This window comes from Narcine bancroftii, chromosome 5 (assembly GCF_036971445.1).
Source record: "Narcine bancroftii isolate sNarBan1 chromosome 5, sNarBan1.hap1, whole genome shotgun sequence".
NCBI lineage: Eukaryota > Metazoa > Chordata > Chondrichthyes > Torpediniformes > Narcinidae > Narcine > Narcine bancroftii.
The window spans coordinates 165,899,294-165,913,379 of NC_091473.1; the positions used below are offsets into that span (position 1 = coordinate 165,899,294).

The 14,086-nt window shown below is 45.8% G+C and overlaps 1 protein-coding gene across 2 annotated transcripts in view; it reads right to left on the reverse strand.

Moving 5' to 3' along the window:
- Positions 1 to 1,938: 1,938 nt before the first annotated feature.
- Positions 1,939 to 14,086, reverse strand: part of LOC138764140 (filamin-B-like) — a 141,863-nt gene continuing 129,715 nt past the window's right edge. For both annotated transcript variants that reach the window (XM_069939601.1, XM_069939602.1), the window contains 2 exons: positions 7,420 to 7,623; positions 1,939 to 3,315 (listed from right to left, as the gene is read on the reverse strand). In XM_069939601.1, the coding sequence (XP_069795702.1) occupies positions 3,128 to 3,315; positions 7,420 to 7,623 (392 nt within the window). In that variant the 3' untranslated portion in view covers positions 1,939 to 3,127. The remainder of the gene's footprint in view (positions 3,316 to 7,419; positions 7,624 to 14,086) is intronic.

A 14,086-nucleotide genomic window follows, 5' to 3' on the forward strand; every position in this document is an offset into this window, starting at 1 on the left:
AGAGCGATGACTCGGATGTTGCCCTCCCAGCCACCCTCTACCAAGGGGGCGACCCGTGGCCTTCACCAGGTCCCTTCACGGTTTCGAGCTCGGGCACTCCACCATTGAGAAGGCTCAGGTGATCTTGGAAGCAGTCCGCCACTGGCACCACTACTTGGCAGGCAGGCTGTTCACCCTCCTCACTGACCAACATGCAGTGGCATTTATGTTCAGCACCATCCGCAAGATCAAGAATGAGAAAATTTTGCGCTAGCAAGTCAAGCTGGCCATGTTCAGCTACGACATCCAGTACAGACCAGGGAAGTTCAACAACTCCCCCGATGCCATGTCCTGGACCTAAACCACAATGCAGTCCAACCAACTGCAGGCGCTACAAGATCCCCTTTGTCAACCGGCAGTCATGCACCTGTACCACTTCGTCAAGTCCCAGAAACTCCCCTTCACCGTCCAAGAAGTCAGGACCATGACTGAGTCACACAGGATCTGTGCGGAGTGCAAACTGCGTTTCTTCCGCCCGCCACAGGCCCACGTTGTCATGGAGACTCGGCCCTTTGAACGGCTTAGAATCAAATTCAAGGGCCCCTTGCTTTCCACGAACAAGAATGTCTACATCCTTCCGGTCATAGATGAATACTCTCATTTTCCCTTCGCCATCCCCTGCTCTGACACCTCCACAGCCACTATTATCAGGGCACTGACGCAGATCTTCACGGATATCTGCCATTCATCCACAGTGATTGGGGGGTATGGCTTCATGAGTGAGAAGCTGCACCAGCACAAGGCATTGTGACCAATTGCACGACTAGTTACAACCAGAGGGGCAATGGGCAGGTGGAGCGTGAAAATGGGGTGATCTTGAAGGCAGATATCCTGGCCCTGAGGTCCAAAGGCTGGTCCATTGACAACTGGCAAGAGACCCTTCCCGAGGCACTCCATGCCATTAGGTCTCTCTTGTACAGGGCTACCAATCAGACCCCTCATGAGCACCTTTTCTCATTCCCCAGGAAATCAGTGACTGGAATGTCCCTCCCAGCTTGGATCACATCTCCAGGACCAGTGCTCCTCCTCAAACACACGCAGGCCCACAAGTTCGACCTGCTGGTCGAGCAGGAGCTCCTCCTCCACGCCAACCAGAACGATGCCTACATCAGGAACCCCAATGACTGTGAGGACACCATCTCAACCAGGGATCTGGCACCAGCAGGGGCTCCACCTCCCCAGCATCACGACTACCTGATGACCCAACCTCCCCAACATGGGTATCCTTGACCCACCCAGGATCTGGGAGCCAACCTACTCCCTCCAGAGAACCCCACTCCTGGAAGACCACACCCACCCAGCCACGTCTGGTGGACAGACAAAGACACCACACTGCCCACACCGACACCTGCCATGGCTACGCTGGACCCAGCCAACCCTCAGGCAGAAACCACACCCTCACTGAACCAGGAGCCAACCCTGTGCCGGTCCCAGAGACTCCAATGGCCGCTGGACCACCTGAATCTATAAATACCACAACCACCAGGACAATTTTATGGGGGGTGAATGTGGTGATACGACCACCAGCCTACTGCAGCAGGCGATCTCTGTACCTGCAGGAAGACCACCTAACGGACTGACTCCACCTGGCTGGCTGTCAAATCAGCCGACCTGAATATAAACCTGAGCCGGTCACACGGGGAGCCATCAAGGCAGGAACTGACTTTTACTGGAATAGAGCCTGTTGTACGGTTTTTTGAGTTTTGTGCTTGCTCGCTGCGACCTCAGCGCACCACACACCCACAGAATTTTTTTTTGTTTTAGTTGCTAAGTGACTCAAGGTACAAAAGGTGAATCTAGAACAGACTTGTGGTATTGTTTGCATATTTGTTCCAAAGCTCTGAGGTTTATTAACCGACTGAATCAATTTCCTACCAGTCACTACAGATTTCACAAGAGTTGAAAAATTATGCTTTTATTGAAATTTGTCAGTTGCTGGTTACATTAAGCTTTTCACAGTCAGGCACAAAACACTGCAAGAGCGACAGCCATCCCGAGTCATTAATAGATACAATATTCAATTATAAAGACCGCTCCAGCAGAAAAATATTGATTTCCAGAGTATAAATAGATTCTAAAGTACAGTTTTAAAAGACAATTGTGCAACTTAGTAGCCTGTAATTTCAGATAATACAAAAATGTTTTATTGGACAATAAATTTTCCTGCTTACCCAAATATGAAATCGATTCAGGAGGGACAATCTTGAACCTTGGAGTGTGAAGTTAACATCACTCCAGATTTACACTTTAAAGAGAAACAGAAAAATCTGTGCCAGAGTGTAGTTGGTCGGGTTTACTGGTCATTCTGGGGTTTCCCATTTTAAAAAGCAGCCCTGCTTCAGTGGAGGTTGGACCAGATGCATTAAGTGCATTACTACCTTCTCTGCAATCTTATTCAATACTGTCCTCCATTCAAATTACAACATGCATAATGCATGCAGCGGACTAAACATGGGATTGAAATTAACGCAGCAGCAAATAATTTAAGCTCTGTACTTGTATACGAACATTTCTGCAAAAATTTAAGTGGCCAGAGCTCACATCTTTATTGGTTAGACAAATGCATTGTAAAATCTTGCAAGCAGTTTGCACATTCACAACTACAAAGAGAATGCCTCCCTCCCTCCCCCATGATCAGCAAAAGTTTCTCCTTTAGAACCACCCACTAAACCATTAACACCAGCAGCATATCTGGTTTCCAGTTCCGTTATGAGAATCTACCCTCTAAAAGAAATAAGCCATCAAGAATGGGATTGCCTCATTCTACATGATAGTGTTTAAATTCACCTGAAGCCCAAGCAACTATGACTTCAGTCAAGACACAAAAGGTTCTGTTACAATAATCCAGTTTTACAATCGACTCTGTTAAGTTCATATTTATATATAATCCATACAATCTTCAGTTTCTACATATACCCATGACAATCTAGCCATCATCTAATTCATTCATTGATCATGCTGGTTCAACAGCAGTTGAAGAGGAGTCCAATTTGCACCTTAAGCTGTCAAACAATTGGAAGGTCCTCTAAAAATCCAATGATATTTAATGGAAGCGCTCCATTTGAAGTAATCAAGTTGACGCACTAGTTTAAGGAACTGCAACGTGGAATGGGCTTCCTGGGATATGCTCGTCGCCCCATTTCACAACCAGTGTATAGTTCCCCTTCTCCTTCACTACGTAGGCTACATTATATTGCTCATTTCCAATGTGTTTCACAGACACCTCCTCACATGGAATAGTGGGTCCATGGACACCGACCAGTAGTATATTTGAGCCTACAAAAGGAAAATACCAGTTATTTCTCCAAATACTAGTTTCCAACACAAATATTCAGTAGAATGTGAACACACACATTCAAATGTTGGCAGAAATACTCAGCATCAGTCCATCTCATAAAGTTGGCTTCATGCATAACATTTTGTAAATGTGACCAGTTCAATGCCAGATACTCAAAGCAAAAGAGATGATCCAAGGAGGTAGTGCTTTTATTCGAATGAAACATGGAAGTCTTCAGATGCCTGTGATTGTGGTAGAAATACACAGTAAACTTAGCCAGTCCTGCAGTGTCCATAGGAGGTAAAGATTTCGGGCCTGAGCCTTTCATGGTATAAGCAAAGCAGCAGGCAGTTAATAAAGACTGGGAGAGAAAGGGGGAAAGAATGAGAGGTTGTGGAGTCCAGTCCAACAAACAAAAGTTGTTAAATTGGATACAAGAGGAAAGGTGAGTATTAATTTAAGCTCTGAAAGGAAACAGAAGGGAAAGGGCAAGCACGAGAACGAGAGGAAAGGAGGACGGGGTTGATGACACAGTAATGGCGTTTAATGGGGGTGTTTAATGGAAAGCAGAGAAGTTGATGCTAATGCCATCCAGTTGGAGGGTGCCCAAACCACCTCCAATGCAACAAAATTCCTCTAGCCTTCACCTACCACCCCCACCAGCTTCAGTGTCTAATATAGTCCCATCCACCAACTACTATGTGATTCCACCACCAGACACATTGACCCTTCCTCTCACCCTCCTTAGGGTCCATTCCCCTCTGAAACTCCCTCAATCAATCCTCCCTCCCCACCAACCATCATTCTAGCACCTACCCATGTGACCGCAGATCTTCTTGTGCCCACACATCCTCCTTCTCCACCAGTCGGGGCCCAAAAACAGTCCAAGTGAAGCAACATTTAACTTGAGAGTCTGCAGGTGTCATCTACTGCATCTGGGGCTCCCCTTGTGATCTCCCTGACATCTGAGATACTGGGCGCAGACTGGGAGATCACTTTGTTGAGCACCTCGGATCTGTTCACCACAATAGCGTAGATCTCCCAGTGGCCACCCATTTCAATTCCCTTTCCCTTACTGACATGTCTGTCCATGGTCCCACGCACTATCAAGACTGAGACCACCTGCAAAATTGGAGGAACAACACCTCATCTTCCATCTGGACACCCTCCAACAGGATGGCATTAACACAGACTTCTCCAGTTTCTGTTAAAACTCCCACCCATCTCCATTTCGACTCCCATCTCCTTTTCTTTACTTTTGTCCATCTCTTCCTTTCTCCCCCCACTGTCTCTTTCCACAGAGCCAAAAATCAATTCTAACCTTTCCTCTCATCAGATCAACCTTTGTCTGTTGGTCTGGACCCCTCCCATCCCATTCTTCCCCCTTTCTCTCCCAGTCTGCTTTTTGCTTATACCTTGAATAAGGACTCAGGCCCGAAAAGTCAGTAATATTTCAACCTCCAGTGGATGCTGCGAGACCGGCCGAGTCCCTCCAGCACTTGGTGCTTTTAATTTTACTACAACCACAGTCTGCAGATATTCATGGTTCAGCTGAAAATAGGTCAAATTAATCTAAATTGTGCAGCAGGGCCAACAATAATTTCAAAATAAATTTTTAAAAATCCCGTTAATTAGTACAAAAACCAAATGTACAGCAAAGGAAACATTAAAACTTTGTTAAACTTGTTTTTAACTCAAAGTCAGTAGCACTATTCAAATCAATAAGACCTTGAGTTTCCATGAAGAACCTCCTCCTCCTCCTCTTCTATCTCCTTCCCTCGGTCTCCTTTCAGAGACAGGATCAATTCTCCCCTTTTTCTTTTCATACTGAATTCTCCCCCCCCCCTCTCTGGTCTTCAATTAAAATGCCTGCCTGATTTTTGCTTACACCTGAGGAAGGTTTAAGGCCTGAAACATCGGTAATGTATCTTTACCTATGGAAGCTGCAAGACTGGCTGAGTTCCTCCAGCATTTACTGTGTTTTTAGTGCTTTTATTATGCAGGTTTATTAATTATGTTGACCAAGCATGAGTAACATTCAAAATACTGCAAAGGTCTCTTCAAATAATCCAAAATGTTAAGCCAATCTAAACACTACATTGTGAATAGTCATCTATTATTGGAATTGTGTATACTTTTTTTTTGCTATCAGACAGCACAAAATGGGACCTTCTAGCCTATCAAGTGCACAGACCTTCAAACACATTTATTCTCCATTCCTTAATGTAATATTACACAAAATTTCTTTTTGCCTGCTGTAAGGCAAACAAAGCACCGCCATGAGCATTGCCCAGCACCCCTTACAGTAAGAGAAAGTCACTTGAGAGACACCGAGTGTCCGTGGATTCGCCTCCAGCGCTCCTGCAGCCGCAGAGACCCCCTATTCGATCCATTTAGCCACATGAGCTTCAGATCAAAATCACTGACGCGATCAGGAAGCCTTCAACGCCGGAAGCCCTTCGGGAGCTCTCCTTGCCCTCAGCACCCTTTTGAATCCCGATTCCCACGTGCCAGTCTGTAGCAGCCGGTGGGAGTCCTTCAATCAGAGGTGGTCAGCAGCCCACAGCCACCGACTCCCACACTGTCTGCTGTCAAGGTCACTGCCCTGCTTCTAAACAGGGGTGTACTCCCAGCTTCTAGTACCCTGCACCAGTCCACTGGTCCCCCTCTTGGACCGCTTCCCAGCACAGATGGTAGAAATGCTGCAGAAATAAAATTGAACCTCCAGCCTTTGTAATCTGCTGAGAAATCTACAAGTACCCATTCTTCTCTAACATCAACTATTGGGACAAACAGTGCGACCAAATGTGCTTTTTAAGGCGGATGTCTGAGCATGGAGCATTTTCTGATTTGAATCATCTCTCAACCTTCATTGACTCCTTCAAACTCGTGGCCTGGCATTTGGTTGAAAGTGTTTGCAAGTGATGTAGCTTCTTGAAATTGAGACCTGCTTTCTTCACTTGGTTTTAATGGTGAAATGCAGGATTTTATGAAGAATGGACGGTACTTCATTTGAACTGTTCATAAACTGGCCATGCTGTTGAGTTGTACTTGGATGTTCTGCTCATCAGCAGGTCTCAAGTTCAGGAAGGTACATCACTTGCAAACACTTTCAACCAAATACCAGGAAGGAGTCAATGAAGCTTGAGAGATTATTAAAATCAGAAAATGCTGGATGCTCAGACATCCACCTTAAAAAAAAACACATTTGGTCGCTCTGTCTAATAGTGCTAATAGATAGCTCAGCAGATTACAAAGGCTGGAGGTTAAATGTTATTTCTACCGTCCTTCAGTTCATTTGTTACCCATCCTCATCCATGTGGTCTTTTCCTTCAAGTTTTACAATCTCTCAATCTTTTTTAATGGTCAATCAAAATAAAAATTTGCTTGTTCCATATTGAATGCTCCAAGTCCAATTTGCATATTATCTGCATGTGTGGATCTACATTTGCTGTTTGCCAAATTTAGATTTTCCACCCTGGTTTTTTCCCCCAATCCTTTTACAGCCGCATCTCCACAATGATCCTGACCAATAGTACAACAGCCAAATCTCTGCACTTTTGGCCCCCTTAAAACAACACAATTGCCTAGTCTTGGCACTATTACCTTCAGCTTAGAGACCCCAAGCTCTAGAATTTCCTGTCTAAACTGGGATCTGTTCAAAGTCACAGGCACCAAAGCAGCCCCTCCACACCACATGCACCATCCAACGACCATCTCTATCAATTCTATTTTAATTGGGTGAGAGGCTAATGGGCTGCAATTAAAAGCAAAGTCAAAATTATCTTTTCAATGTTGCATACTTGACGTTCTCCAAACAGAAAAAGATAAGCCATATTTAAGCACAAGGAAGTAGTTATTCTGCTGGTTATTTAATTTTGTTGACCGAACATTAGGGTAAAGTTCAAATGCTGCAAAGACTCATTCAAATAATCCAAAATTTTCAGACTATAAATGCACCAAATGCATGAAGGTTTCTAGGGCAAGAGTTAACTGATACAGAACAATCCCAGAAAATTATTAGCGGTTGTGAAATCCCAACAGCCAAGTGCCATAAGGGGCTGGTACTGACTGATGCAGTCACGTTACATTGCTATTGTTACCTGCTCTGCTACAATCCACAGAGAAGCAGTTCTTCCGGCCGACGTTAGCAGAAGTGAGACCTGAACCACTCGATACCACCTTGCTGCTATCAGATGAAAATTTGGGAAGGGCGCTGTAGGAGCTGACAGTTGTCGACTTAGTCACAGATTCCACCATAATCTGAGAGCTTTCGTGTGGACTGCCACCACTAACTAGCCGAGGACCTAGACAAGAAAGTTTAAAAATAGGACATTTAGCCATCAAACGTCTTCAGTTTGATCTCAATTAGAAATGGAAATACACACTCAAATTAACTTCATTACTCCATTGTTTCAACACCAATGTAGCTGAATATACAGGTGCCAATGAAGAACCACTGAACCCAGAATAACTCAAAAAGGATCGGAATTAATGTACACATATTTGGGGATTGACACTGGAAACCAAGGACGGCTTAATCGTCGGTCAGCAAAGGCAAACTGGATGGACTTGGAACAAATTACGATTTGGGGAATAAAGTTGGGGGGGGGGGTCGGGGTGGTAATGGTCAGGCATAGTCATGTATGAGGAATGAGAGTTCAACAGCATGTTTACAGTCAAGTAGTGTTACAGCTCTAGGGAAACAATGGCAACAGAAATTCATCTTGGCCTCAGGCAGTTGCAAAGAAGGGAGGGCGAGAGAACTAATTCAAGGTGGCATTTTCTAAGTCAAGCTGTGACAAGTTGAGTTTGCCAAGTGCATTTCACTTGCATCATCTATATTTGGTAAGTAACACTTGAGATTGGTGATCCAAGTGCTTCATTAATCTATTTTACAAAATATGCATTTTCAGAGAACTGGGTTGATATTTCAATTTCAAAGCACTTTATTCCAAAGCCAATAAAATGGATTTGCAAGTCCACTCACTGAAGCTTCGCAAGAACCATCACTTTAGACACAGGCTTCAACAAGAAATATGATCATGTCTGAATTTGGAGATACAAATATTGCCTTGAACACCAGAGATCATTCCCATAATCTCTGGGATTTTAGGACTGAACAATCCCAAAGGTATCACACGAAGACACAGAAGGGACCTTCACAGAGCTTGTATTGCTACCTTCAGGACAAGGTGTAGGATGGCATTAAGATCAGCCAGGGCCAAATTCTCCCATGCAATCCAGAAGACAGAGCAAGGGTACAAACAGAAGATCCAGACAGCTTTGTGACACAAGGCAGCAGGACCAGACAACATGCCTGGTCAAGTGCTGAAGGACTGCGCAGACCAATTGATGAAGGTCTTCGCGGACATCTTCAACACCTCACCGCATCAGCCAATCGTTCCCGCAGTTCAAGGCATCCACCATCATCCCAGTAACCAAGGGCAACAATAACAGGCCTCAGTGACTACTGCCCTGTGGCACTGACCTCCACCATTATGAAATGCTTCGAGTGCCTGGTGAAGGAATGGATCAAAGCACATCTTCCAGGGATGCTGGACCCATTTCAATTTGTCTAGATGAAACAGTTACACAGACGATGCTATAGCCTTATTGCTTCACTCCATCCTGGCCCACCTGGAGAACAATGCCAGGCTGCTGTTCATCAATTTCAGCTCAGTGTTTAAATACGATCATTCCCAAAGGCTAGTTGAGAAGCGGTCCTCACTGAGACTCAACATCCCTCTCTGTAACTGGATTCTGGACTTCCTAAAAGAAAGGCCACAGTCTGCCTGGTGTCAGTAGCAATATTGAACACCGTCACGCTGAACACTGGAACACCTCAGGCCTGTGAGCTCAGCCTGCCCTTGTTCACGCTACTAACCTACCACTGCTTTGCCAGATCCAGCTCCAAAGGATTCATCATGTTTGCAGATGACAACACTAGTCGGCCTCATCGGCAACAACAATGGGTCAAACTCAGAAGTGGTGGAAAATCTCATGAAACGGTGAGAGAGTAACAAACTGAGTCTCAATGTGGACAGATGATCATGGACTCCAGGAGGACCAGGAATGATCACCCTCCACAACACATAGTAGAGAGTAGCGAGCGCCAAGTTCCTTGTAGTTCACTTAGCTAGTGACCTATAGTGGACATTCAATATCTCCTCACTTGTTAGGAAGGCACAACAGTGGCTCACTTCCTGAGATGACTGAAGAGGTCAAGGCTACCGGCCACCATTACATCAACCTTCTATAGGAGTTCTATCAAGAGTGTCCTGGCCGGCTGCATAATGCGGGGTAAGCATCATGGGGGAGGAGAGGGCATTTGCGGGACATGCCCCCTAAAGAAGTTTTTTGACCCCCCCTCACCCTGGACACCATACAAAGCTGTCGCATGAACAAGTTGTGCCCCCCCCCCACCCCCGATTAGATTTCTTCTGACAGGACTTCGGTGGTAATTACTGCTGTGAAAAGGATCAGAGGTCAATCCACAGGATCATAAGAATGGCAGAGAGGATGACTGGAGTCAACCTTCCCCCCACCCCCATTGATGTGATCTACCGGGATCATTGCTGCAGAGGGCGCACAAAGTAATTGAGGACCCCTTCCCCACCACCCCACACACATAGCATCTTTCAATTGCTCCTGTCGGAGAAGAGATATAGGAGTATAAGAGCCAGCACCACCAGGCTGAGGACCAAAGGAACTGCTCACACTAACCATCCAAAACTCTTATTTGTACAAAACAATATTTTTTTTATAGATCTAATATTTAACCTACATATACATTATTTATCTTTATGTGCAACTGCATGCTTTGAACCGAGGACCGGAGAAAGCAGTGTCGTCAGGTTTAACTTGTACAATCAGATGACAATAAACTTGACTTGAAAAATAAAGCATCAACGAACTGGTACTTTTGGCCCAGATCTTTTCACCAAATTAATGTTGAAATTTAAAAACGACATCAAAATCCAATCATCAGTTTGGGTATAGAAAGTGCCGAGAGTGGAGTGGGAAGCAGCAAATTGAAACTACAGGGGAGGGGAGAAAGAAACCAGATTTAAAAAAAATCCAACATCAGTCATGAAACAAATTTTAAGATAAAACAACGGTCCCAATAGATTCAATATGCAGCCCACCAGCAAACCTTAATTTTTCTCTAGTTACACAACAAACCTTTTCACCCTCAATTCCTCCAGAAACCATCATTTCAGAACCCAAGAGCATCACAGGAACGGTCCTTTTCAACCACCATGTCTGTGCAGACCATTCTTCCTATTTAAACTGCAGACCTGCCTGTGTACTGTCCATATCCCTCCATTCTGTTTGCTCGTGTGCCTACCTAAATGCCTCATCTCCTTCCACCATCTCCCCAGGCAGCTCATTGCAGGCTCCTACCACTGTGTAAAATAAACGACCCCAGTCAATCTCATTTAAATTCTCTTTCTTACCTTAAAGCTATGCTCTCTAGTATTTGACTTTTAGTACTTGTGCCTCTCCATTTAATATACTTGAGGCCAACTCAGTCTCCAAGTTTGTCTCACTTCCCCATATTGCTAATCCAGTGACATCTTGATGAACCTCTTCTGCACCTTCTCTAAAGCCACCACATCCTTTCTATAGTGCAGTGACTAGAACTTCAGTATTGCAAGTGGAAAAAAAAGAAGCTGCAATGTGACCTTCTGTAATGGAAGATTCTAACCTGTTTTTTTAAACTTGCAGCTCTGGGTTCTGCAAGGCTGAGAACCTGCTTGTGTTTTAGAATCAGCAGACATAAGCTAAATTCCACCAAGGGGTCAGAGATGCTGTTATCTGACGAAAGGACATCTGTGTACCAAGAACATTTAATCTTCCTGCTTGTTTTGGTCACAGACTGTCAGAGGCCTAGCCTTGATGCAAAATACACCATTGTATTCAAAGTGATAAGCTGAAAATTATGTTATTCGTTAGAAGCCTAGCATGCTAGCTTGCTTGCTTATCTTTCTTGCTGTGCTGGGAATAGGTGCTTGGGTAAGCAGTTTTTGGGTAATATAAGTCATGGTCCTGCTGCTGAAGTTTGAGACTCTCCGAGAGGTGGCAACATCTCTCAGCAAGAGGAACTTCTTGAGTCCAGCCAACGTCCCGGTCAGGGGAGGTGGAGAAGCTGCTACCGGCGCCCTGACAACTTACTACAAGTGTGCAGTCGTTGGCTCGCTTCGGCAGTTGGGACCAGTCCATGCGTTGATAAGTATAGTTGGGAAGGGCTTGCATATTGTAGTGTGAAATCAGCTTTTGAATTTGTAATAAACATTTGTATAAACTGAACTGCTCTCGGTGTGTGTGTGTGTCTATTTTCTTTCGGTAGCTCAAACACTGTGACCAATCTAAAACGAACAAAATGAGAGGTATAAGTTTACCCAAGACAATTTCATACTGAACACTCATCTGATGAAGACAGACACATACGCCTCATCTATTTTTGTTACCACTTTTAGATAGCTAAGGACATGCACCCCAAAATCTTTCTGTACATTATTGCTCCTGAGGGTCATGCCATTCACTGTATTTTTACCTTGCAATTGACATCTTAATGTACAATACCTCACATTTCAGATCAAGCTCCATCTGCCATCATCCTGCTGAATCCTTTGACGAGCTTGCTCGCTTTACAGCTACATAATATTATGTTGTCTGGGAAAACTTACTAATCAGCCCACCCACATTTTCATTTAAATGCAAAGATAAAGGTGTCAGCACTTACCCTTGCAGAACACCACTGGTCACAATAACCAGTCAGAATGATAACCCCTTACCACTACACCAAGGCCAAGCCCATTTTGAATCCAATCGACCATACTGGCATGATCCCATGTGCCTTAATCAGCCCACCACAAGTGACCTCGTCAAAAAATTTTGAAGTTCCCAGATATAACATCCACTGCCTCAAATATCAACCAAGTTTATAAAGATACGACATGCCCCACACACCATGCTGATTCGCCCTGATGGGACCTATTTGAAAAACAGAAGCACATCTCCACAAATCTTCTCCAATAACTTCCCAAACACTAACACAGCCTGTAGCTTGCTGGTTTGTTTCTACTGGCCTTAAAACAGGAACATTGGCTATTCTCTAATCTTTTAAGACCTAGCCTGTTGCTACAGGATACAATGATCTCTGTCAAGCGGCCAGCAATCTCTTGCCCCTCTCAATAATGTCGGATTGATTCCATCAGGCCCTGGAGACTTATCCACTTCTGAGAGGATACACTTAATGTTCTTCAAAGCAACCGGCCCTAGAATATCAGAATTGCCCCTCTGGATCTCACTATCCTGGGTGAATACGAGCTCTGTACCCCACCCACTTATTCCATCTCCAGGCCTAGACTCCTCTTTGTCCTCGAGTGGTCCTGCCCTCTCCCTGGTTATCACTTGCAACTTAAAAAATTCTCAAGCTAGTTTTAGACTAGTTGCAACTAATATTTTAGGCCCACAAAAGATGCACCTCGAAGCAGGCTATTTTGAATTTGAAACAGCCAAGTTTTCGATATACCGCTCTACCGAGGCCGGGGCCGCCGCCTACCCCTCACTTTTGCCCGGATCGGGGCCACCGCCGCCTACCTTCTGCTCGGACTGGGGCCGGGGCCACCGCCTCCTTTCTGCCTGGACCGGGGCCTCCGCCTGCTTTACTCTGCCGAGACCGGGACCACCGCCTCCCCCTCGCTTATGCCCGGACCGGGGCCGCCTCCTCCTTCTTTCTGCCTGGACCGGGGCCTCCGCCTACCTCACTCTACCGAGGCCGGGGCTGCCGCCTCCCCCTCGCTTTTTACATTTTACACCCCAGTTACACAGCAGTAAGAAAGGGTGTGACTCGGTCAACCCCGTCAGAATCCAACCGGGTCCCTGACCTACCTCAGAGGTTGTTAGAGAACCCAATTAAACTTACTTAGGCCATGTCCACAGGTGATTTGAGACCAGGTATGGTCCGACCTAGGAGGGGAGGCAGGCCCCTCCAGTCCAGGTAAGAAACCTGCATAGGAGAAGGCCACTCCGATATAAAACCTACAACCTAAGGACTTCGCTGCCACGTCCCAGCTTGCTTGGCCACGGCACAAGAAGCATGGGTGTAAAGGGTGGGGCCAGTACTGCGCACACTGCACTCCACCTAAAAGCTCCTTTGCGCAGGCCCGAGGACATGTCCACGTCCTCCCCCTCCATGTCCTCTCCCTCAAAAGATGCTCACAAACTCAAGCTAGCATGCTTGAACATCAGAACCATGCTAGACAAGGCTGACAGCCACTGACCTGAACGTCGGTCTGGCCTCATCGCACATGAACTCCTCAGACTTGACATCGACATAGCCGCTCTCAGTGAAGTCCGCCTTGCAGATGTAGGCAGCCTCCAAGAACGCGGCACGGGCTACACACTCTACTGGTCTGGCAAGCCTATGGATGAACAACGCCTATCTGGTGTAGGCTTCATGGTCAAGAACTCCATTGCCTCCAAACTCGAAAACCTCCCGACAGGCCACTCGGACCGGATCATGTCCATGCAACTCCCCCTTCAAAACAAGCGTTGCATCACCCTCATCAGTGTCTATGCTCCAACCCTCCAGGTGGAACCAGCAGAAAAGGACAAGTTCTACACTGACCTGCGCAACCTCATCCAACGCACCCCTACAGGCGACAAGGTTGTCATCCTTGGCGACTTCAACGCTCGCGTCGGCAAAGACTCAGAAACCTGGCCAGGAATCCTGGGCAAGCATGGCGTTGGCAAGTGCAA